The sequence below is a fragment of the Amphibalanus amphitrite genome, unplaced genomic scaffold (genome assembly GCF_019059575.1).
Source record: "Amphibalanus amphitrite isolate SeventyFive unplaced genomic scaffold, NRLGWU_Aamphi_draft 000704F_arrow, whole genome shotgun sequence".
Classification (NCBI taxonomy): Eukaryota; Metazoa; Arthropoda; class Thecostraca; order Balanomorpha; family Balanidae; genus Amphibalanus; species Amphibalanus amphitrite.
In genome coordinates this window covers 93021-117897 of record NW_024882198.1, presented here as the reverse complement: position 1 = coordinate 117897, position 24877 = coordinate 93021, and the positions used below count along the sequence as shown (strand labels likewise).

The following is a 24877-nucleotide window of genomic DNA, read 5'->3' as shown; positions in this document are numbered from 1 at the left end:
TCTGATGTGTGGCTTTGTTACGAAATAAGACTATGTAAAACAGAATAGCGTGTCATGATGAACTTCATTAACACAAAAACCTTATTTAGCACATTCTGTTGTGAGGACGAGCGCTGGTGATATAAGTAATTCGGAGATGTTCTTCAGCGGGGGATTACCCCCGACACTACACTGCGACCTGCGTACTTGTGTAAGGGGTACTGCGCGAGTAGGGCACTGCGATGACTGTCCATCAGATGGTTTCTCATGTTTTTTTTTCTCACTTTTCTCATGGATGTAGACTGTGGCATAACGGTCATTACAGTTGGTGTGACGCATTGGAGAGACATGGCAACAGAGCTGCACTCACGTATACATGTAGCACATCTGTTATCACTCACATGCAGCTACCATCACGTTTGTTCCCTATCAATCTCTCCCGTATGTGACATAACACCAGAGCTGCCTTCACGTGTCCAGTGATGGCAAACTGGGTCAGTCAGGTCACCGACAGGTACCTAAACGCCCCGCCCCACCCACCGGACCCCAGTCATCGTCCCGGGGTCCTCAAACCGGCGCCGTGTGCACTGTGACTGGCGCCGGTGGCTCTCAAACCGCCAGTGCAGGCGTGGTGAACGGTCGCGGACCGCAGTCTGCCCCGGGGCGGTCCCGGCAGCGTGGTCCCAGTCCCGGTCCGCTCCCCAAGCGAGACCGCAACGTGTCGCAACGTGGCCGGCGGCGCGACACGGACGGTGCGCCGCCGGGGGAGAGGGAAGCGACCCAACGGCCAACACCTCGAATTGACCCCCAACGGCTAACAGGTCTCCGACAGAGCTCAACGTTACAGAGCAGCGCCGCGCTTCATCGAACAGTAAATGAGATAATTTCAACAGGGTATTTGTCGGCTTAATGTGTTCCCGTTTTCTTACTGTCACAGATTGCAAGAAAAGAAACCCTTAGTAATTTGTAAACCCTACCTCGTAATTTGACTTACTTCACTTCCGACATTGGATCAATTAATAATCAAAACGGACTTTAAAATAAAATAAAAAACTTTTAAGAGTAGCTAATGTTCCCTGAGTGGTCGATGAAATCAGTGCAACAATCCAGCAGCAAGGCCAAATTTAGCCGAGGGAACAAAAAAGCGCAATCACGCGGTTTTCTCAAAAGACTGACACACAGAGGCAGAGATTTCACGCCACGAGCTCGCCAATTAGTCCCTGTGAGTCTATTTCAGCAGTTAGTACCCGCGCAAGGCATTACGCAAATTGGTACACTGTCAGGGACAGCAGCACAATGCGACTCGGCCCGCTTTTGTCCGAAACCACAGGGCGTCTCATACCGCTTCCGGGCTGCGAAAAATGAAAGTGCGGACGTTCTGGGTCACCCATCCCTGCCAACCCTGCTGGTATGCGTCAGTGTGGACACTAACAGAAGCACGGCCCGTCATGGGACCCGCAGCTGCACGGTAGCACAGCGGGTTAGGGCGGGTCAGAACAGGTCACGGGAGGTCACATGAGGTCACAGAGACACAGCCGGTCACAGTGGCTCGGCAGCAACAGGCACAGATCATAGTAGCTCACAGTGACACGGCGGGTTGCACGGTGCTCAGAAATATGACGTGTGAGGCGCGGCAGCTTCTGCTTTACTACCGTGACGAAAACAAGTACCCGACACCGCGTGGGTTCCTTCTGTCTGGCAGATGTATTTTATGGCTAGTGAGTGTGGCTGCTTGTTTGTGTGCTATAAAAACGTTCTACAGCACCACCAGTGGCGGCGGCGGCAGACTCAGACATATTTAGACAGTGCAGAGTATACGGTGTTCTCCCCTCGGACGACACCAGAATTACATAGTCGTTAGTCCAGCCTTCGGCTGTAGCGCTGATTATTACTGAGCGACGCACAATCACTCGATTCCATTTCTGAGAAGTCGCAAAGTTATCTTGGTGCATCAGCTCACATAGTCGTAGGTTCTATCTGCAATACAGTGGTCATTGGCCATGTTCATACTACAACCACTATTACTTCCTCTTTCATCTGACATCTTTGACTTCTTATAACTTCTACCGAAGACAAACAAACATGTCTCCCCATTTAGCGCACAAGCCAGATCAGATCACCGGGCGAACTGAGACGTGCTTTGGCCATCAACATGTCGCAATAATTCGGCTTAATATCGGCTCACAATACCAGTCATGGCCTAAATGCTTCACATAGCACTTCTTAGCAAATTCTTTGAACGTGACTGTCGACTGATCGCAGACATGTGTACCGTGCAAGGCTAAACACAGTTTATGTAAGTGGAGTCAGGAACGACACTCGCACCGCTTGCTATTTGCTACTACGTGATCCTACAGCGTGCTAGACGGGGGGGGGGGGGGCGTGAAACCCACAACACCTGGTTGTTATCGCTCGTCAATGACCCGCGACAGCACGCACGTCCCGACTTTCGCTTCCCCAGGTCAATGTTCGCGGAGTGCGGCACGTTTCAAACGTCTGCAGTCGCCCGCAGACGGATCGGTCAGGCCCGAAGTCGGCGACTTTCTTCCGCGGTCACTGTGCGAAACGCTCCGGCACGGGACAGCCCTCATACCTAGTCGGTTCAGCCCTCATACCTCCCTCATACCTAGGCGCCGCACGCCATCCCCTCAGCCCGCCGCCAGCCGTGTACCGAGGAGACGGGTTGTCTGGCCTTGGGCGGCAGCCGCCCGCCCACGCCGCCACACAAACAAACGAACGGGGCGCGCTGCGGGCCGGCAGCTTTCACCGGGGGCCCGCCGGGGGCCGCGGGACGCCCCCCAGCGGGGACTGGGTGGGAGATGGGGGAGATGGGGCAGGTGGAGTGTGGACTGGAGTGTGGAGCTTTCTTCCACATTCCACATCTGGACGTAAGGTCGCCAGCTGTGCGGTACTCGTATATGTACACCAGCCGGACGGCCTACCGCCGTGCCGGCTGTCGCACTTTCTACACACGTTTCTACGGCGCGAGACGGCACGCACTGTCCTACACTCCGTGCACAGGAAGCTCACTAGAGCGGAGAGGGCCAATCGAGCCATCGCCCTGCTGATGTTAGCGGCCCGCCGAGTTTGGCGCGTCGCAGTCTCTGCTGTCAGCTGGGTGACAGATGGCGAACCCGGCGGCGGCGGAGCGGTATCCGTCATCCGCCCGTCACGCGCTCGGTTGGCGCCGTCATAGACCGGTCACTCGGGGTGGACGGTGACCGTACGGAGGTCGCGGGTCATGGGTCACAATGCACAGACCGCGACCCGTTGCTCTGATCTACCGAGCCGGGCTAGGGAGGGCGTGCAGCGCCACTGACAGCCAGCAGGAGTAACAAATCAAAACCCACTTGGCTCCTAGATCACATTCACCTGTTGACAGCCTGGGATTTATGGGAAGACAGCTTTTGGAACTACTCGGAGGACTTTACCTACACCTAAATAGGTTCAGCACTCAGCAGTCTACAGTCGACAATGGCTCAGCCCCACGGCTTTCATCGGGGCCACCTGTTATCGCCTGTGCTATCGACTCAGCTCACTCAGGGTGGGCCTGTGGTCCCCAATTATAAACGAACACAGCGGGACCCGTACACTGAAGCCCTCCTACAAACCCACCACGTGAGCTCCATGAGTCACTGTTGTCGCGACCCCGGCCGACGCCGACAATGACCAGCGAGCGAGCGGCGCTCGATTGATCCAGCCGACATCGACCACGCCGTCGGGCTGCTAGTAGCGTCAAAGGGCAAACGAACGGCTTGTTAGGGCAATGGACGGTCAATGGAACAGCAGGCTGTCACCGTGAGCCGGGCCGGCCAGAAAACACTCGGAAAGGTGTAAAGGTTAGAAATGACAATCGAATACCAACGTTTTGGTATACCGATACCAAACCGATACCAACTTGGTACTTGGTATTTCAATCGTAATGTGTTTGGTATTTTGTTGGTATCATGAACCCCCACTAATGTATAAGAGGCCAAGAAATAGGTAAAAAGTTGGTATTTCCCTCATTTTCCCAAGTTGGTTTGGTTTCGGTATTTTCCCGGGATTTTCGTTGGTATTTGTTTAGGTATCGGTATTCTGATTTTCTGTAATTGACATCACTAATAAAGGTGAGGGTGGAGTTGCATCGCTGGAATATACAATTCTTAAAGCGGCAAAGTTGATGTCTTATGGCCGGTAAAAGTCAGGCGACACCTTAATTACACTGTGTCTGTTTCGGGTGGCTAGAGGGAATATTTAATTCAAACCGACCGCCTTCCTTGGAACTATAATGCACCTCCATGGTGCAGCGGTTGCACTATCACTGATAACAATGCGGATTGCTAGAACGGTACAAAACATTTAACAGCACCTTCCAGGACCCAAGTAATGCATGGCGATCTATAATTTCTCGCAACTCTGACTCGCTATAGCAGCCAGCACCATCAACTGCAGGTAACGCATTCCCGCATGTTGCAAGGCAAAGGGCCATTACGTGGAATAAGTGCCTTCCGCTGCCACCGTCGAAATTCCTAAAGTGCAGTCGAGCTCACAGGGCCGTGTGCCGGACGCCGACACACGAGAGGCGCCCGCTGCCCATATATGGCGGAGTGCGGAGCGATCTAATCGCCGCCTGACCCCGCTGACTCCGGACGTGACTCTGGTCCCGTGACGTGACGGTCGGCGCGTCACAGTGTGCCGCAGGAAGTGACGCTGCCCCGCTGTGACCCCACCGGACGCACCTGGCAGCCCCGGTCCGCTGCCCCTCCCCTCCCCTCCCAGCCTGCCCCGGGGTGCACACTGGGTGTCCGGGCTGCCCCTGTCACTGTCATGGGGCAGAGTGGAGGGTCTCGCGACCGCTCCGTCTCCCCCTCATGATCCCTCTTTCTCTCAATGTCACGCAGTCCTGCCCTGAATCCACCCCTCCTGGCGGTCCCGTGCCGGGCGTATCCCCGCCGCGCTGCTCCGGTGGCCGCCCACCAGTCGCGGTAGGAGTATGAAGCCGCCTTTCACCACCTGCTGCATCGCTCGACACCGATTCCACGCGCCGCACCACGGGGCCCCACGAAAACAACCGCCGAGGCACGTTTGGAGATGGGCGTAAACCAACGACAGACGTGTTTTTGGTTTGGTTAGCGTAACACAGAGAGGTGTGAGAAATGAGAAGCATGTGTGGTGAGCAAGGTGAGCAAACGTCAGCCACCTGTGAGATTTCAACAGGACAGCCATTGCACCAGAACTCACCTTTTTTGTTTGTCGGCCGTTCAGCAATCAGCAGACGAGGGACGCCAATAATTAGAGACGTGTCGATACTTCAGTCACAGCTCCGGTCACTTCACAGTGTCTGTCGAGATTCCTACGCCCGCTCTCACACTCCCAGCTCCTCGGCGCCGAAACTGGAACGCGCCGCGGCGCGAGCGCCCTCGGAACGGGCCGGCGTGACGTCACATAACGGTGAGAGGCCGCCAGGACAGCGTCTGCCATCTAGCGGGGAAGTACAAACTTTGAGTTACAATTTCGCCGCCAGGCTGCAGATTGCAAAACCAAGCAAAACCAGAGCGGCCAATCCAAGATACCTATAAGAAACCAATCCGCGGCCAATCCGTCCCTCAGCGCGATCACATGGTCGCTCAATCTGGGGAACGAGCCACTCGCGATCATCTGAGCACGAACTATCGAGAAACAGTGTGCATGTGTTCGAGGGTGTTTGGCAATCGACCATGGCAATACCGAGCGGCTGCTACCCTTTTTCTTTGAAAAACAGGTTGAACCAAAGGCTTGCTCGGAAAGGACAGACGTTGAATCATGGAATACACCTCCCTGTCACACATTTGGATACATCCTCCGTTCCATCGCTTCCATCCTCAGCACACAGAAATCCTTCTCCTCCACGCCGCAACCCCCACTCCGGGCTGGACAGGCAACTTTATCTCATGCGGGCTGCTTGGAGCGGCACCGCTGCTCCAGAGGGAGCGCACCCCGTAGCCGGGTGCAGAGAGTGCTTAGGGGCTGATCGGCCTGTCCTTTTGGACGGGCTCAGCCCTGGCTTCTCTCTAGGGTGTCTGCCCAGACCAATGTCTCCCCCTAATTCCTAGCATCCTTCCGGCCCTGAAAGGGTCTCGTCAGACCGAAAGCGCCCACCACCCTTGTGGCGCAGTTGGCAAGTGCGTTCACGTTTGGTGTGGGAGGTCCTTGGATCAAAGCTGACCTCTGGCAGCGTTTTCCTCGGCCGGCTCCTACCCAGGAGATGGCAGTAACTGGGGAGTGTTCGCTCGTTCGTCGGGATTACCGCTGTGCCAGCCAGCGCCCCCGACCGCAGGTATATACGTACACGGGCCTGATCCGCCTTTAAACAGATCCTTCGGTCCGGTGACATGTCCCGAGGGCACGGCCTCGCTTCATGTCCCGGAGCAGCCCTCTGACCTGCCGGGCCCGAGAAATCGGGATAGCCCCAGCGTGCGCACCAGTTCGGTGCCACCTGGGGTGCGTGACAGGAAGCGTGCGGTCAAGGCTGTCCCGCGTAGCGGGTGCCGAAAACGATTCGTACCACTGCCGTGTATATAGTGTACTAACCCAGTATGAATGTGTGCTACTAACGACAAAAGCCCGGGTCGGGCACCAAAAATATTAAAAAAAAAAAGACCGAAAGGGCCTAGCCCAACAAATAAATAAATTTGGATACATGTAAAAAAACATGTAGAAATCGCACCAATGCACAATGTCATATAGCTAGGGCTGGTATAAACATCGAAACAAATCGCCCCATTCTCATCTTTGATTCTGCAAACAAAAATTGAGTTTTTATTATATATTATAAAATAACATAGCACTACAATACAAAAACAGAGGTGACTTGCAATCAGCAAAGAGCTCCAAGGTGCCTTATTGGTGGAATATTGGAAGCAACTGAATGCTAAGAGTGCTTGGCTGCCAGACATCAGAAAACGAGATGGGACCAAGGATCTCTTGGACATTTAACGAGAAAAACGTGCATCTCGCCAAGTAACGAAGTTTTGGTTCAGCCATGCAACTGCACGTCTCGCCGCTGCCCGCGGCCTATCTGGACTCGAGAGTCCCAATCCTGGCCGGCACGCACTGCGCAACGTCAGTGAAAACAGTCACCACACTCGGCCATCCGAGCACATCGTCAGGTCGTCTTGGCAGTCATTCACGACACTCAAGGTCACTTCAGGCCGGCGCAGGCGTCGGCGTGCTTCGGACCGCCCGCTCGAGTGATACGATAGCCAATCGCTCCCCAGTCAGCACGGGTTAAGTCCTCAGATAACACCGGCATATCTTGGTCCGGTAAGCCAACACGATACGATCACCTCAATGCAAGATTATCAAACGTGCATTGCATGTCTGAAATCTCTTCTCAAATAACCCACCAGCGTCCTTTGTGCCCCATCACTTCTTCACCCGTCCCTCCCATCCTAGCCAGATCCTCCGCCTAGTCGACCACCATCTTCTCTTCGTTGGGCTGGCCGCCCATGGCGATGATCTCCTCTCTGAGCCGGCGCTTGTGAGCCTCCAGGTCAGCCGACACGGGCGCCGCCGCCGACACCACAACGCGCATGCGCGACTCGTCGTTGTAGGACTCCATCTTGGCCCGCAGCTTCATGTTGAACTGTTTGAAGGTGGCCCGGTTGAAGACGGCCTGGAATCGCTCCGGATCTGAGTCGCGCATCCTGCCGAGCTCGTCGGCAGAGATTCCGAGCACCGCCTCGGCGGTCTCCTGAGAAAGGGAAAGGGGGATCAACACATATTCTGCCGCCTTCTCAGGGCATGGGGGGGGGGGCTGGGGGACGACTAGCAACAATACAGTGACCACAACAGGCATACGAATTAAAGGCTGGTCCGACTCAGCTAGGTATATGACTGGCAGGAATGTCTTTTTATATTTCATTCTGTTTAGAACGACAAAATATCTGCAAATGATTGTGGCTGCATCGATAATAGTCGCCAATGCTGGAGCGATACTCTGAACGCAACTAAAAATGCTACAAAGAGCCTGCGAGCTTTGAGCGAGCTAACAGCAAGAAGGTACAAGAAGGTGTAGTGTCGCTTCACTATTGACAAAACGCATTACCAGCGGTCAAAATGAACATTCCACATTGCAGCAATGATCTGTGCAGTGTGCATCCCTCAGAGGATAAATCGTAGATGTCGGTCTCACATAGAAGGTGAACTGTTTGGGTTTGAAGGTGTCTCAACAGTAGGCTCATTATGTGCCTACTGGAAGGCAGTGCCCAATCAATAGCGTATTTGTGATGAAGGCGTGTGATGTGAGCCTATGGTGGACCGACTGGCTGTGTCTGTGGCGTGTGTGTGTGTGTGGGAGGGGGGGGGGGGATATAAGCGCCGATCGTCTCACCTGGAAGGCAGTGACCCACTGGTTGTGTGTCTGTGTGTCTGTGTGTGTATGTGTGTGTGTGGGGGGGGGGAGGGGGGTAATAAGCGCCGATCGTCTCACCTGGAAGGCAGTGACCCACTGGTTGTGTGTCTGTGTGTATGTATGTGGGGGGAGGGGGGTAATAAGCGCCGATCGTCTCACCTGGAAGGCAGTGACCCACTGGTTGTGTGTCTGTGTGTCTGTGTGTCTGTGTGTGTGTATGTGTGTGTATGTGGGGGGGGGGGGGAGGGGGGTAATAAGCGCCGATCGTCTCACCTGGAAGGCAGTGACCCACTGGTTGTCAGTCATATCGGCCACGTTCATCTGCATCAGCGCCCGCCACCGGAACTCCGAGAACTGCTCGTTACACTTCTCGCAGCGGAACGTGCCGTTCTGCTGGTCGATCACCTTCTTCTTGCAGTCGCCGTTAGGACACGACTGGTAGAGGCAGTTCTCGCTGCGCAACTGCAGGATGGTGGCACACACGCTGTAGTACCCCGGCTCGCCAGTACCGCCGATGTTCTCGTGTTTGGCCTGGGCGAACGTCTTGAAGTTGTCCGGCCGGGCGGCTCGCGTCGAGATGGATTTGGACTCCATGTTGACGCCCTCGTTCTCGTACCAGCCCTTGAGTTTGTAGGTCTGGTCGATGTCGGGGTTCAGCTGCAGCTTGCTGTTGCCGCCCGAGCTGAGGCTGCAGCCGTTGAAGTCGGAGAGGCGCGCGCCCTTGATGGCCACCACCGGGTTGCCGGCGGCGTCGAAGCTCTCGGCCTGCGAGCCCCACAGCGTCAGTGTGACCTCCGTGTTGCTCTGGTCGACCAGCTTCAGGTCCCGCTTGGTGAGCTCCTTGCTGAGCTTGCGGGACATGATGCGGTCCAGGTCGCCGGCCTCCTTGCAGACGCCGATCACATCCACCAGGCCGGTCTTCTCCATGGTCTGCAGGTCAGAGATGGGCACAAAGTTGAACTGCATCCCCGGGATGGAGGAGTCGTCCATGCACGGCTCGATAATCGAGTTGTGGTTGAGCGTCAGCTCAAAGTCGTGCTGGATCGTGCCGCAGAACTGCTTGTTGGCCGGCTTCAGGAAGGCCTGACTCAGGTAGTAGACCTTGTTCGGCTCTAGGAAGTCGTAGAACTTGTCGCACTGTTCCTTGAACGCCGTGCAGCGAATCTCTCCGCTCTCGTCGAGCAGCTCGAACGAGAACAGCTTCCCCTCGCCGCGAGCGTTACTCCACGTGCGGATGTCGCTCTTGCTGGTGACGCGCGCCTTGATGGTCCACTTGTTGGCGTAGGGCGTCAGGTGCGCGATGGGCATCACGTTCTGCGCGGACAGCTGGCCAGTGGCGGCCGGCGGCGCGGCGACCGGGCGCGCCGCCATCGCTCCGTTGCTGGTCGAGTTTTTGAAGGCCGGCGCGGGAGCCGGAGCCGCCGGGGCGGGGGCCGCAGCGGCCGGGGCCGGAGTGCTGCCCGCCGCGTAGGCCTGCGGGTTGCCGATCTTGCCGGTCTGCGCGCCGGGGACTAGGACCGTGATGTCCAGCAGGATGATGATCTTCTTGGTGCCGTTGACGGTGTTGGAGACGTAGCGGTTGAGTCTGAACACGGTGTTGGGCGCCAGCTGGTTCTCGTGAATCATGTAGACCAGCTGGGTGCCCAGCATGGCGAAGCTGTTCATGTGCTGTCCGTCCGAGATGAGCAGCCGGTACCGCTCCGTGTCACCTGCAGCAGGCGGGGTCACACGAGGCGGGGTCATGGCAGGCGGGGTCACACGAGGCGGGGTCATGGCAGGCGGGTCACACGAGGCGGGGTCATGGCAGGTGGGGTCACAAGAGGCGGGGTCACACGGTCAAAGTAGGTGCATGTTTGAAAAAGGTGACAGCTATTCTCGCGAAACCTTTTTTTTGGTCGAAAACGGCAGAACATGACGTCACTCTGACGTCATTTGCGGCCAACTTATAGCTTTTGGAAAAATGTTTGGTAATAATATGTAAAATTGATGCCCGGGAGGGTTCTGAAAGTTTGCTGACGATCAGCGCAGCGGTTCTGGAGATTTATCGAACAGTCTGGAGGGGGGGGGGGGAATAGCCCTCCCCCAGCAGGGCGCAGGTTAAAAGTGCTGCCCTTTTTTGCCCTTCTTATTGTATGAAGGTTGTATAGTGTTTTTCATACAATTATCACTCTTTTCAGTGGAACATTGCTTTTGACAACAGACAACTGCATTTAACCCTCGCCGGCACAGGTGGGGGGGGGGGGTGATGCAACGGCCCCCCTAAGGTTTTTCGCGAATAACTCGCGTAAAAAGCGGCCGATCCCAAATGGAGCCCAAACGACCCGCCCCGCCCCGCCCACCAGACCCCAGTCATCGTCCCGGGGGTCCTCAAACCGGCGCCGTGTGCACTGTGACCGGCGCCGGTGGCTCTCAAACCGCCAGTGCAGGCGTGGTGAACGGTCGCGGACCGCAGTCTGCCCCGGGGCGGTCCCGGCAGCGTGGTCCCGGACCCCGGTCCCGGTCCGCTCCCCAAGCGAGACCGCAACGTGTCGCAACGTGGCCGGCGGCGCGGCACGGACGGTGCACCGCCGGCGGCACTGCCGGGGGAGGGAGGGGACCGACCCCAGCGGTCCTCTCCCTCCCCTCGCGTAATAATCCCCCCCCGGTTTTTCGCGAATAACTCGCGTAAAAAGCGGCCGATCGCGACGAAACGTTCAGTACCCTTGCATTGATCAATTTTACACCTACCCTGAAAATTTCATGACCCGACCCAAAGTCCCTTTGACCTGTGACCTAGGCGGTGTTTCACGGGACGCTGCTACCACGCTGCTATCAAATTGCGCGAGCTGACGTCACACGTGTGGTAGTGTTGGAGCAATGGGCCTGTTGATGTCTCCATGGAAACCCAATTTGACACGTGTAAAAGCAGCGTGCTGCTATCACCGGTGAAACAGGGCCCTACTTTCTGAAACCATGTTTGCGTTTCGGCGTAGGTATGTCGGCTCGCATTTGCCGCGCGTTTGCATGCTTTTCGTGGTTTCAAACGTTCAAACATGTGATTTGATGTTGCTCCCATGCATAAGGGTGGATGTCAAGATCACCTGAACGTCAGGTCAGGTCATTGACCTTTGGTGACCTCAGTTCACTGTTCCGAGTTTTACATTTTACTAAGCTACTTTTTGAAGCTGAATTCAAATTTAACAACCATTTGAGCATTTAAGCTCTGGCTCGATCAGGGTCCAAATACGAGGGGGTAACTACGCAAAATGGCCTGTGCCGGCAAGGTTTTTTTTTTAAAACGAAAACCACCATTCCACCTGCACCACAGATTTCCTGCACTGCAGAAATGCCAAACGTGGTCGGCCCCACCGTACAATGAGTGGGTGGAGCCAGGCAGCTGATGTCATCACCCAAGTATGACGCACACAGCACAGATCTATGCATGGGCCCGAACAGCCCTCTGGGCTCCGGTCATTTCCTCTGATAGTCACAACCAGACTGAGACCAACACAGCACCAGTTGCACAACATTTAAACGAGGTTAGCTGCAAACACTGTTTGTCAAGACTTATAATATATCATTGGTATGGTATATGGCTTAAGTCCAGTGCTAAATCACAAAAGAAAACAGCTGAAAACGACTTACCTACGACCCTTTTGTGAGATATGACTTGGAGAACTGCATTATCAACCTTTTCTCCATTGAGCATTTTCACAATAGCACCTGTTGTTAGTTGATGATCCATGATAGATCAATACGGGAGGATTCCGATGAAAGAAATAAGGATACAAAACTGACACAACAACTCATAAAATTACGAAATTTGACAGAAATTACACCCCAGCGTTTCAGCGCCGTGTCAAAACAAAACAAGTTCTGGCGCGAAGAAGTACTTTTCTTGCAGTGTTCAGTTCGATAGAAGTGTGTGAATTGACCTTCTTTCATTGGTTATGTTGTTTCAAAGAGCCGAAACACTGCAATTCCATTGGCCTAAATCTGCTGGTGCTGCTCGCGCAATCTCAAAGCAACATGCCTTTTTATTTGGCGCGAGCTGTTTCAGAATATTTGAGGAAAATTTTCATCCTAAATTAACTTGAGGTTAATCGGAGGCAAATTAAAGGGGAAAGAATATTCATAAAATATTTGAATGACAAAATAAAAATCGTTCATGCAAAAAAAAAATATTTTTCGAAATGTTTACAGCAGCGCTGTCAGCCTGTCTTTCGTGGTTCCGCTTTAGCCGGGCAAGGTGCGTCGATTATGTATTTTCATTATAATGAAGAGCAATAACTCATTTAACATTGTTATATGTCGTTTCCCATTAGCAATAACTCCAGCTTTTTAATTCCTGCAACTCTTCGGTATATCGCAAACTTCCTGAGTACCTACCTCATGAACGAATGGTCCGTGTGTTCTGTCGATTTGCGGTTTTGTCAATTGTAGTCATCGGTTTGTTTTCCTTCGACGTGCTAATTAGGAGGACCATCTGTGCTAGAGCATTAGAGTTTGTGTGTTTGATAGGCCTGTTGCAGTTTTGGTTCTGATACCTATTATTCATGGTTGACTTGTGGTAGTTAGTTAGATAAGTAGTTAAGTAGTTAGTTAGATAAGGCTTTCATTGTTATGTTTTGTTTTGCCTTCTTTCAGCCTTGACATGCCAATGGTAACAATTTCTGCACATTATATGTTTCTTGCCGTTTGTGGGACTGCATTTGCCTCGAGTATTACCAGGTGTTTACATATTTTTCATCTGTTTCACTACCTTATGAGGAATGCTATATGAATCAAAGCAAAAAAACTGCTTTTTCTGGCCACATGCTAATGTGCTAATCTCGTTTGGTGTTCACAGATGGCACTGGCAACAAAGATTGTCAAGAAGGCCGGCGACAAGCCGACAGACTTTGAGAACTCGATTGGCCAGGCTTTGCTGGAGCTGGAGGCCAACACTGACCTGAAGCAGCAGCTCAAGGAGCTCCACATCACTGCCGCCAAGGAGGTCGATGCCGGAGACAAGAAGGTGGGCCAGTACTGAAATTTTTGCCCCTCTATATGTGGAAGGCTTGTGATGTTAATGCATGTATGTATTTTTAGGGTTGGCTGCTGTGTTTTGGCTGGGCTTGATAATTGCATACTTTTCTTTGACATGAATGAAAATTTAATTAATTGATCATTGATGGAGATCCAAGAGACTTGATTGCTTTCACCAGTTCAAGTTGTGAGGAGAAATTTGCCCTGACCAAGCAAGAAATCCGGATAAGGCCACATCACAACAGGAGAACAATTAGAATTTCAAGTTCACACTTTAATTTGGCAGGAAATTTAATTTGGCAGGAAATTGCACTGGTGCCGTCCACTGACAGTATCAGCGGAGTTCAGCTTTCTTGCAGTCCCTGCTAGTGCTGAGTCCCCATTGTGTTATTATTTACCTCAAGTATTTACCTTTAGTATTTACCTTAAGTAAAGGTCAATAGTACCCTCTCAAGTAATCAGGCCCTTTACTCAAGAGATGCCTCCTCGTCTAATGAAGACGAGTTGGCTGCCATGCGCAGTAGGGACATAAACTCATGGCCAATGATGATCATTAGTATGAGAACTTGTAGTTGAACTTTTCAGAGTGGTCCTTCCATTCCTCCCCCAATCTGTACTTTGAGACGTCAGCATTTAGAGCATCGATGGTGTGGTTTGACAGCTTGTTCCATGTCTGAGGTACTCATACCGCAAGGATTGCTTTTCTAGGTCCTAACTTACGCTGAACTTGAAGCTTTTGATCGTGACCTCGGTTGACACGGCTGAGAGAGTTCTTGAACATGCTGTTTTGACAACACGGGCATTCTCTTTGGTAGTCCATCTTGTCGAGGCTTTTCAAAATTTTGAAAGTCTCGATGATATCCGACCGCTTCCGTCCGAATTCCTGAGTAGGTAAATTGAGGTTCCTGAGGCGATCTGAGAACAAAAGGTGAGACAGTCTATTCACCAGCTTTACCCTAAGTTTTTACCTTAAGTAGGTAACAGTCATTAGTTAATTACCAGTATAACGCCTTTTGGGGCGACTAACGGAGCGAGCGAGAGGGTGGGCCTTGCACGTACGAAATTTCGAGGGGGTACCTCCAACTGAATTGAGCACGGCACCCTACTAACCGGTCTCTAGCAATATGCCAAATTTGAGCACAATCGGCCCAGCCGTTCTCGAGATCTGGAAGCGGCACCCTGCACGTGCGCACGTGCAAAATGGGTCCCAACTGAGTTGTGCACGGCACCCTACTAACTGGTCCCTAACCGTGTACCAAATTTGAGCGCCATCGGTCCAGCCGTTCTCGAGATCTGGAAACGACCCCTGAACGTGCGCACGTGCTGCAGCACCCCAACTCTGGCACATGGATATGCAGTGCCTAGTGGGTGCCTACCTACATGCCAACTTTCAGCGCAATCGGCCAAGTAGTTACCGAGATATTGCAACAATTACAAAACGGACACCTCTTCGTTTCGCACGTGGCACGTGCATAAGGGGTCACCCACATGCATCGGGAATAGTCCAATACTTGGTAGAAGGAATGAAGCTACCCTACAAAAATTACCGCGTGTAAATCGGTCAAGTGGTTGCTGAGATATAAGCCTCGCAAAAGCGTCCGCACGGCCGGCCGGCCGGCCGCTCATACTCAGAAATTTCCGTTAATCTAAGGAAAGACTACGCTCGCTTCGCTCGCTCCGTAATTAGTTATTACCAGTATAACGCCTTTTGGGGCGACTAACTGAGCGAGCGAGAGGGTGAGCCTTGCACGTGCGAAATTTCGAGGGGGTACCTCGAACTGACTTGTGCACGGCACCCTACTAACCGGTCTCTTGCGATGTGCCAAATTTGAGCACAATCGGCCCAGCCGTTCTCGAGATCTGGAAGCGGCACCCTGCACGTGCGCACGTGCAAAATGGGTCCCAACTGACTTGTGCACGACACCCTACTAGCTGGTCCCTAGCCGTGTACCAAATTTGAGCGCCATCGGTCCAGCCGTTCTCGAGATCTGGAAACGACCCCTGAACGTGCGCACGTGCAGCAGCACCCCAACTCTGGCACGTGGATATGCAGTGCCTAGTGGGTGCCTACCTACATGCCAACTTTCAGCGCAATCGGCCAAGTAGTTACCGAGATATTGCAACAATTACGAAACTGACACCTCTTCGTTTTGCACGTGGCACGTGCCTAAGGGGTCACCCACATGTATCGGGAATAGTCCAATACTTGGTAGAAGGAATGAAGCTACCCTACAAAAATTACCGCGTGTAAATCGGTCAAGTGGTTGCTGAGATATGAGCCTCGCAAAAGCGTCCGCACGGCCGGCCGGCCGCTCATACTCAGAAATTTCTTAAATCAGAAATTTAGATTCTGTTAATCTAAGGAAAGACTACGCTCGCTCCGTAATTATCGTGGATTGTGCTGTTCCAGCGCCATTTTTTTAGCACGTTGCCCTGGTTTTGCCCTCACCACCGAATTGAAAATTCACACCACACCACACTATATTAAAAATGGTGGCTGGCTTCCGGCCAGACAACAATGTCATCCTGAAACTGAAGGAGTGCTGCGAGCGTTATGTGACCTGGGGCCATATTATTAAAGTCATTAAACAGATTTGAGGAAATTGACCAGTGACCTATCCATGAGCTGTGATACGTGACGTTGATTAATTTCGCATCTATTGTTAAGTTGGAATTTTTATCTTTTTTATTTACAAAGCAGAGTTGCTTCATAATTTATTGCTCGGACTTTAATCGATTTTTTTAGTTCTCTGGCTCCTTGCAACTTTGCTGCGTCGGGCGAGACATTCACATTCTTGATGGAACAGCAATGTCATCATTTTTTTTTTATTTTTTCCTGTCACCACAGTCCACCCTGTGTATGACTGTATGACCTCCCCCGCTGACTGTATGACCTCTCCCCGCAGGCGATCGTAGTGTTCGTACCGGTGCCCCAGATGCGCGCCTACCAGAAGATCCAGACCCGCCTGGTGCGCGAGCTGGAGAAAAAGTTCAGCGGCCGTCAGGTGGTGTTCATCGCTCAGCGCCGCATCCTGCCCAAGCCCACCCGCAAGATGAACAACAAGAGCAAGCAGAAGCGGCCCATGAGGTGCGGGAGGCCGAGTGGTAGCCGTTTGGGGTCTGGGGCACACGGGAAGAGCATCATCTGCACACAACGCTAGACTTATTCTTTATTTTAGCGGATTGTACGGACCGACATTGTGGTTTTCTTAGTTGCAGTTTAAAAGGGTGTAACAGAAGTTCGAAGTAGTTCACCAGCACGATATTATGATCACTTTCCCCTTCCCCCGAGTGTGCGACGGTGCGCTGACCTCCGACCCCCCCCCCCCCTCGCCCGCAGCCGGACGCTGACGCACGTCCACGAGATGATCCTCGAGGACCTCGTCTACCCCGCCGAGATCGTCGGCAAGCGCATCCGGATAAAGCTGGACGGCTCGCGGCTGATCAAGGTGCACCTGGACAAGGCGCAGCAGACCAACATCGAACACAAGGTGGGTCCACGGACGGCCCGGCCGACGGAGCTCGGCACTCGGTAGCCGTACTGTGTGTTGGGTGGGAGGGAGGTGATCTGGCCCTGGGTAGGTGTGCTTGGGAGAATGGTTTCAGTGGTAGCAATGAAGTGGGGAATGCTTCTATTCTGAGCGCGTTCTACGTTGGTCGTTGTCAATAGCGAAGAGAAGTCGACATTGGTTGGTTTGGCTCGGAGACTTCTTGTGAAATCTCTAACATCTATATTACTATTTGAGGAGGGTGCGTCTGTCCGTTACCGAGGTCCCGACTTGGTGCTGCTTTGCGTGGACTACAGGCCAGACCGTTGCACCTAGCGCGGTGAAATTTGCACAACTCATAGATCAAGGATGCGCGACGTGCCTTTGAGGGGTCTGGGCTCCATCGGATTGATAGGGAGCGCGTGGTGCGTGCCCAAAAAGTGCAAATTCGCGTCATAGACTTTACATGTATAAATCGGCGTGCGAAATCGGGCGAAAACGGCTAATTTTGACCGACACGGCTCCGGTCCCGGTGCAATATCTTGGTGACCAGGGATCCGACCGGCACGGGGAAAACAGCATCGTGTAGAGAATCGAACGGGCTATCGAATGGTGTGCGATGCAGAGGATAACACGCGCCACGTGCACCGGGGAGGACACTTTTATTAGGAAAATTGACTTTTTGGATGGATTTGGGAATTTATATTATTTTCAGGTGACCGTTAGACGGAGCGAGTTGGAACAACGCCTATTAGCAATACAAATGTACCGCCTCTCATGTGGAAATTGTGAATAGCGAATTAATCGACGCCAAGGTGGTACAAATCGCTGGAGAAAATGGTGTTTGTCGATGATGTACAACTTTATTAATTACACGGGTTTTGCTGGATGATCTGATATCTCTGGCAATTAAAAATGGCACCGTTGGAAAGAGCATTCAATTCTGTCCAAGGTTCAGTCTTCATTTTTGCATGATGAGCAACAGTATTCTTAAAAATGTAAATGTTTCAAACCATAACATTGTCATTTTTAGCGAAATTCATCGATGGCCCTCAAAAGACTTCACGCCAGTTTTCGAATCATTCTTAAGTAGAACGCATGATAATACGACACGGGCGCCTCGATGCGATGTATCTTTTTTGTTTCATTACAATTTGCTCGGCCGTCAAAAAGCAATCAAACGAAATGGATACCAACCAAATCGACACAGACCAAACCAATACCCAAGGGTAAAAATAACCCTTCTTCGCGTTGCGGAGCACGCGGGTAACCCTAGTTATATTCTACCGAGCATAACATACCGAGGTGGCATATGTTTTAGTTGCTTAACCCGCGCCCTGCTGGGGGGGTGTTTGAACACCCCCCCTTGTGGTTTTTCGCGAATATCTCAAAAACGGCGGCGCGGAGCGCCGCCGTTTTTGGTACACCTTATCATACATCAATTCTACACATGTTGTGAAAATTTCAGACCAAGGTCATTCAAGGTCAGGTCACCAGGTCACTTGAAGTGACCTCACCTCATAAAAACTTTCAATGTCTGCCATAGCTACACCGAGTGACCGATCGCTTTGAAACTTTCAGCGATTGCTAAGGGCAATAGCATGTACAAAATGTATATCTCAGAATTTTGATATCGATGACCTAAGGTCAGGTCAATTTTGCGACCTCGCCATTATAAGTCAATGGGAGAAAATTGAAATGCGCCTCTTTTGGATGCAAGACATTATAAACACTCCCAAACACCGAATTACCAGTGGTTTAGACACACTGAACATGAAAATGGTGTCCGTGACCCTTGTTTATGCCCTGAGGTCATCTTAGGTCACGAATGGTATCTAACAGTTTTTCGCAAATAACTTTTGATAGAAGCATGCTAGAGCAATGAAAACGCCTTACATGTGTTCAGCTCGACGATACGGATCGACTGATATGCAACATGACCCTTTCCGGTCAGGTCATGACCTTGACCTGAGGTCAAATTTTCAAGTTGACCTTTCAAGGTCAAGTTATAGTTCATTCGATGCGTCTTGACGAGAGGAACACGATGCCGGTAAAAGTAAGCTCGTACAAGGCTTGGGTCAAAAGTTATTGCAGAAAAACTGTTTTCGAAAAAATCGGCTATTTTTGCAGTTTTTGCCCCCTGCAGGCAAAACCGTTGACGTTAGGTCAAATCTGAGAGAATTATTCAGAAAGGGCGTTAATAGGGCTATCGAATGCGCTTTTCCGCGGCGCTGTAGCTCTATTGGTTCCCGAGTTATGCGTTGGCTTCTTGGAAATTTTCGACATTCGACCTGGAAATCGGCGAAATTTTGCCTTCAATGACCTCTGGTGACCTGACCTTTGACCTGACCAAAAAATTGACCGAAGTGATTTCGTCATTATTTTTGACGCTCTTTCGAACGCCGCCTTCCGCGTATCGCTACGTGGCCCAGGAGCCGAGTTACAAGGGGGGGGGGTGTTCAAACACCCCCCCCCCCCCAGCAGGGCGTGGAAATCCAGGACCCCCAGCCGGGCGCGGGTTAACGGGGGGTAAGACCTTGTGGGTTGGAACCCTCAGCAAGGGATTAAGTCAACTCTTCTTTTGAAATCTCTGACGTATTTATGATACTCAGCCCTCGGAATCTCCGCGTCATTTGAGCCGTGTGTTACCGGAACGTTTCCGCGTCCTTTTTCCGTCCGCTGTGGCGTTTTAGGGTCTTATTCCAGGCTGGTTTATTTTTCACCCAATGGAAGGCCTTACACCTTGCCCATCGACCGTCACTATGCACTTGGCTTCTGGGGTTGACTTTCATTTTCCTAGATGTGTTGCTGTGTCGGCTTACCAGCGGTTTCCTTTCTCCACTCTTTCTCGAATCGCTCGATGTCCGTCGAGACTCCGTTATCCTTCATCAATCGCCGATATATTTTGTTAGCTGTCGTCCCTAGTTTCCGCTCTCTCTAGTCTCGGGCATTCCTCTGACGCCGTCTCTCTGTTCGTGTGTTCGCAGACCGACACATTCGGCGCCGTTTACAAAAAGCTGACCGGCAAGGACGTCACTTTCGAGTTCCCCGAGCCATACCTGTAACGTGTGACGACTCACCAATACACCGGCGATGCGGTACTGGCAGTGTTTCTCTCGGGCTGGGTTCGACGGAGTTGGAGAGGACAGCTTGGTCGCTTTTCACAATCTGACACGGGTTGCTTCCGACCGCTGGGTCCTGAGTATCGAGGACCGAGGATGGTCGTTTTTCTCGGTCTATCAGGGTTAATTGGCTCCGATGGTTGGGGAGGGGTTATCGTGTCAAGGACAGGAGGGAGAAGACTATGGTTGTTGAGGGTGGAGGTTTGGTGAGGATTCTGAACGGATCTGAGAGTACGCCGACAGGTGGCGGATGGGAGGGTGACTGGAGCTCGACAGGACGGCAGATGTCGGTCCGGCAGGATTTGAAACACGTAACATGACGTGAGGATGTGAGGTCGTGCTGCACACTCCAACCACAGGAACATTGTTCTATTGGCAGCATTATCAGCGCGCGAACACAAAACAATTCACATGACATTGGGTTTCAATTGAACGTTACACCGTTAATCATGGTGAAGATGAGAATGGAGCGATTTCCCCTTCCTGCAACATGGATTCGCAGTGGATTAGAGGGAGAATTTCTCTCGAAACAGCTGACATTAGCTGATAGCAAAAACGCACTTTTCAGCACTTCATGCAACGCTGCCGCGGCTGAAGAGGCTATGAGTAAAGTAATCTTGGAAGAGCTGATTTTCCATTCCTGAAACTTCTGACCGCAGAACGCCTAGTGGTCTTTTTCGAAAGCTGTGCTCTAGGTGGCGCTTTGGTCAAATGTCTTTCGCGGAATCAGTCGCTCGTTTCGGGCGCTTTTTGTCACTTCGAGGTTAGCATGACTTTCATTCTGATGATGACGCCCATACGCAGAACTCCGCAGCGCCCCTAAAGCGTATCATTGTTTCATTATCTAACTCGTTAAGAGGATTAATGGCCGACGAGTGGCGCTATCTCCGGTTCCGGCGGCTGTGCCGGTGCGCGCTGCGCGTTTTGTGCGTATCACACGCCGACCTCGCAGCCCCGTGTCCCGACTCCGCCCTCTTTTCCTCCCCGCTCTTTGGAAAGTTCGCGTCCCGTGCGTCTACTCAACTCGATCGGATGTCACCTCGATCCAGCCGATATCTGGCACCGAACACCGCACCACTGACACCGGGCCCTGCGGCATTGACAAACAGTTCGAGCGGCTGATTGTCATGGTAATTAGGCGTTTGATTCAGACAGGTTCCGCTGTGAGTGTCAGGTCGTGCCCTTTCCCGCAGTGTCAGAGAGTGAGTGTAGAGCAAGGCATTTAGAGCGTATGCCGTCGCACGGACGGGTTTTCCCGGCTGACTGATCGGAATACGCCGCTCCGTGTCGGAACAATAGTCACACCACGCCGCGAATACCGTACCGTACCCCAACTGACGGTGTGATCTGGGTCCGGAGTTGAGCGTGGCTGTGGGTTTACCGGAGCCCCAGGTGGTATTTGTTGTCCCCGTCGCGTCGGCTCGGCCCTGGACGGTCGGCGGTCGGTGCCCAGTGGTTACCGGACCAAGATTGGGGCTGGTGGATGCGCTGATAGTAGGACCACGCCGCACCACGCCGTGTGGATACCGGTGCCCCGGGCTAGGAAGCCACATCCTGGTGCTGTACTCAACAGCGACATGTTGGCCAATGTTCTGTATTGTCGATGGTAAGGCCGCTTCCACTAGTAATGCGGTTTTCATATCGGGCGGACGAGGTAACCTATCGGTTATGTGTGTGGTCTGTTATCGGTGTTATTGTTTGTTTATGATAATGTGCGGAAGAGGCTCATTTTGTATTTTTAGGAGAGCTAGAAAAAGGCGGCCGCGTAACTTTTTCTATACCTACCTTTCGCGGTTACTACTGTCCAGTGTCGCCTTAGTCCAGCAACACAACACCTATTAGCAATGGGAAGCAATTTCCCTTGCAATCTGCACAGGAATGAAAGTAAACAAAAAGGGAACGAGGCTATGCGAAAACATTCAATGAAACCAGATATTTTTCAGTGCTACCAAAACGAAGGCTCACAATTGCAATGACACCTCGTCAATCATTTTTCCACAATGTTCTGAAAAAAACTTAACCTTGGGTCTAGCTGTTTAGCTCAGTCACGCACACATTAGGCGATCCTGCATAGTGCATATTAACCGATTGGCGCTGATAAGACGGACGCGATCGGCGATCGCAGCGTTGTCTATGTTTTATGCAGGAGAATAATAACGGCCCGTTGCTGCGGGTATTTTTCCGGGCGATTTCATAATAATCCAATCAGGCTAATTGCCCAGCGCAAAAACAGCATACGATACTTAAAACCATTCCTGCCAGCAAGCCCCTTGGAAGACGACATTTACTAAGCGCTCACTCGGCCTGGAACAAAGTTAAAAGCTCCTTGAGCACTTGAGCAGTTCCCGTATCAAATTGATGGTATCGCGAAACAACAAGCGTTACCACTTGCACCATATGATTGCTACGCTAAGCAAGCGCTCACGCTGCTAGCTTCAATGAGTGTTTTGCTGCTTTGATCGCTTTGCGCTGTACCTACGTGCGCGGTACGAGTTTCCCTTGCCTTAAGTTGCCTACGTACGAGTTTCAGCTTTGTGGCAAAGTTTGGCGTGTGCTGAACGTCGGCTCTGCTAAGGACTGTTTGCCTCGACGGAGTTCTATAGCTCAGCCTCGCCACTGTCGATCAGAACCGAGTATCGAACTATTACGCTGAAACATCGGTGGCTGATAAAGGGCTAAATGAAATCCGGTACAGGAGCCCTTTGTCAAGTGAAAGTGCGATTGAATGAATGTCAGTGGCGCAGCCAGAACTCTGGCGACGGGGGTGAGAGACGTTCGCGATGGGCCCCCCAGCAAAGTGGGCCCCCTCAACCTAATGGGGGCCCCTTACCAACAACGAAAGGACAGATCATTGTCCTGATAATAACCAGCCAAATCGGGGGAAAGGACAAATATCTCTTGATCTGAAGAGGCACGTAAAAAACAACAGCATATTTACAGAAACACGACCATTCTGCCCATATTTGATGGACAGCGTGCAATTCATGGCCAGCGGCCACTCAAATGGTCGGGCTAGGTCAAAAAGCTTTTAAAAAAGCTCAACATCAGTTTTTCGACTATTTCTTTTGATATAGGAGACGAGGTAGAGTAATGAAATTGTCTTGAAGGTGTTAATCATTCATTCGGATCAGTTGATGACCATCATGAACTTCTCAAGTAAGGGCTTGACCTTGATCTGCGGTCACATTTTGAAGTTGAACTTTTTAATGGAAATTATAGGTGTTAACATTCGATGTATGTTAACGAGAGAATGATGACAAAGTAAATGTCTCATAATTTTTTCACCAAAGTTCTTGGAAAAATTCTTAGCAATTAGCAAAACTATTTTGGTAAAATGCGACTATTTAGATGGTTTCGCCCTCTGCTCTGTTGCCAAACTTGACATGAGGCATTGAGGTCAAATCTTAAAAGCGAAAGCGTTTTGAAAGGCCTATCGAATGAGTTGTTCCGCGAAGCTCTAGCTCTTTGGTTTACGAGTTATACGGTAACGGTTATTTGTGAAAATATAAAAACAGGAATTTTTTCGTCGTAATCTTGTCTTTGTGTTTATCATAATTTTATCATATTTTCATCTTTAATGACCTCAGCGATGACCTAATCGAAAAATGACCTCTACGATTCTGAAGCATCCTACAGCGATCTGTTGCTTTTCTCGTCTTTCTAGCCTTCTTAAAATATGATCGGGTTTGGCCGATACGCCCCCCCCCCCCCCCGCCCATGGCTGATTGCACGCGTTAGAGAGCTATCGAACCCACTTTCAGCGCGCTATAGCTTTATATGTCCTCGAGTGTCGAAATAGGCGAAACTTTTCCTTCAATGAACATGATGACGTGGGCTTTGGTCTGAACTGCAACATAACTGAAGTAATTTCTCCATGATTTTCGACGCTCTTTAGAAAGCTGCCTACCACCGCACTTGTCGCTACGTGACCCTGGAGTCGGGTTAGAAGGGAATATTCAAACACCCCTCAGGGGCGTAAAACTGGAAAGCCTGGGGCCCTGCTCTGCGGGGCGCGGTCGAGCTAGGCTAGAGCCAGTTCGGGATGTTTACAAGCCCACGTAAAGCCCTCAAAAATCTGCATAGAGCACAGGCCTTCCAAGACTTGGGGGTTTAGATATCAACAATCGACATGGTCTTTTGAGACCTGCGTGGTGGCTATCAGAGGTCGGTGGGCCCCTCAAAAGCCGGTGCAGGAGCCTCGGGTGTCAGTTTGGAGCCATCATGGACCGGTGTGAAGTCCTGATGAATACCTAGGCGTCAAACCCCTAGACGTCAGGGTGGGGCCGGGCGGTGAGGCAGGCACAGACCTGAAGAGAAGAGGAATTTTCAGATGTCGGCTTGGCATCTTAACACCGCTTGGTTCTCCTGCTCAGTGACCCGACCTGACCCCTCCCCAGACACCCACCGTGTGGTGGGGCCCTGCATGGCTTTCTCAGAGGCTGACATATCGTACTGCGGGACCTCCATGAGCCTCAAAAACATAGGCGTCGCCAGAGATTTTCGGTTGGGGGGGGGGGGCAAAATCAACTTTTGTGTTAAAACTTAAAACTTGCCTTTCCCCAGTCTTTACTCACTCGTTTTACATATCATTCGACGCGCAATGGTGCGAGGAATCCGATGTTGACAAAGGTTTTCTTCTAGCTATGACATGTAATTTTTTTACAGAAAAATTCGAAATTTTTAAATGTTATGACAAAAACGACTGGTAGAATTATAGTATACGAGTATGTATAGTGGCTGCGATTGCCGACGCACTGCAGAGGGCCCCTGTGTAGACGCTCGACGCTCATGATCATTACCCAGAAAAAGGTGAAAAACGCTCCATTTAATCGGATCACCCTGCTAAAACCACCATTCACGCATGCATGCAGAGGTTTTACGTGAAATGCATAGGACTTATCCCAGCC

At 51.6% G+C, this 24877-nt stretch overlaps 3 protein-coding genes across 7 annotated transcripts in view; 1 reads left to right on the top strand and 2 right to left on the bottom strand.

Moving 5' to 3' along the window:
- The window catches only part of LOC122364871 (CD109 antigen-like), a 38283-nt gene extending 32895 nt beyond the window's left edge, over positions 1–5388 (bottom strand). For all 3 annotated transcript variants that reach the window (XM_043335657.1, XM_043335656.1, XM_043335655.1), the window contains exon 1: positions 5203–5388. The gene's annotated coding sequence lies outside the window, so the exon portion shown is untranslated. The remainder of the gene's footprint in view (positions 1–5202) is intronic.
- A 1363-nt stretch (positions 5389–6751) lies between these two features.
- Positions 6752–12358, bottom strand: LOC122364863 (replication protein A 70 kDa DNA-binding subunit-like). The gene is made up of 3 exons (XM_043335645.1): positions 11978–12358; positions 8627–10062; positions 6752–7693 (listed from the first exon to the last, which is right to left on the bottom strand). The coding sequence occupies exons 1-3, from the start codon at positions 12075–12077 to the stop codon at positions 7409–7411; spliced, it is 1821 nt and encodes a 606-aa protein (XP_043191580.1). The 5' UTR covers positions 12078–12358; the 3' UTR covers positions 6752–7408.
- Positions 12359–12396: 38 nt separating this feature from the next.
- On the top strand, positions 12397–19949 carry LOC122364862 (40S ribosomal protein S7-like). Of its 3 annotated transcripts, none has more exons than XM_043335643.1 (5): positions 12397–12581; positions 13182–13349; positions 16267–16448; positions 16701–16851; positions 19836–19949. In XM_043335643.1, exons 2-5 carry the CDS (start codon positions 13182–13184, stop codon positions 19911–19913), a joined length of 579 nt encoding a protein of 192 aa, XP_043191578.1. In that variant the 5' UTR covers positions 12397–12581; the 3' UTR covers positions 19914–19949. The 3 variants fall into 3 exon arrangements, with proteins under 3 accessions (XP_043191578.1, XP_043191579.1, XP_043191577.1); XM_043335644.1 differs by lacking the exon at positions 12397–12581 and adding an exon at positions 12589–12735; XM_043335642.1 differs by lacking the exon at positions 12397–12581 and adding an exon at positions 12594–12693.
- The last annotated feature ends 4928 nt before the right edge of the window (positions 19950–24877 follow it).

Coding starts and splice junctions, on each gene's coding strand:
- LOC122364863 (XM_043335645.1), bottom strand. CDS start 12,077: ATGGATCATCAACTAACAACAGGTGCTATTGTGAAAATGCTCAATGGA. Junction 10,063..11,977: donor ATCTCACAAAAGGGTCGTAG/GTAAGTCGTTTT, acceptor CGCCTGCTGCAG/GTGACACGGAGCGGTACCGG. Junction 7,694..8,626: donor AGTGGGTCACTGCCTTCCAG/GTGAGACGATCG, acceptor TCCCTTTCTCAG/GAGACCGCCGAGGCGGTGCT.
- LOC122364862 (XM_043335644.1), top strand. Junction 16,449..16,700: donor AAGCAGAAGCGGCCCATGAG/GTGCGGGAGGCC, acceptor CCTCGCCCGCAG/CCGGACGCTGACGCACGTCC. Junction 16,852..19,835: donor AGACCAACATCGAACACAAG/GTGGGTCCACGG, acceptor GTGTGTTCGCAG/ACCGACACATTCGGCGCCGT.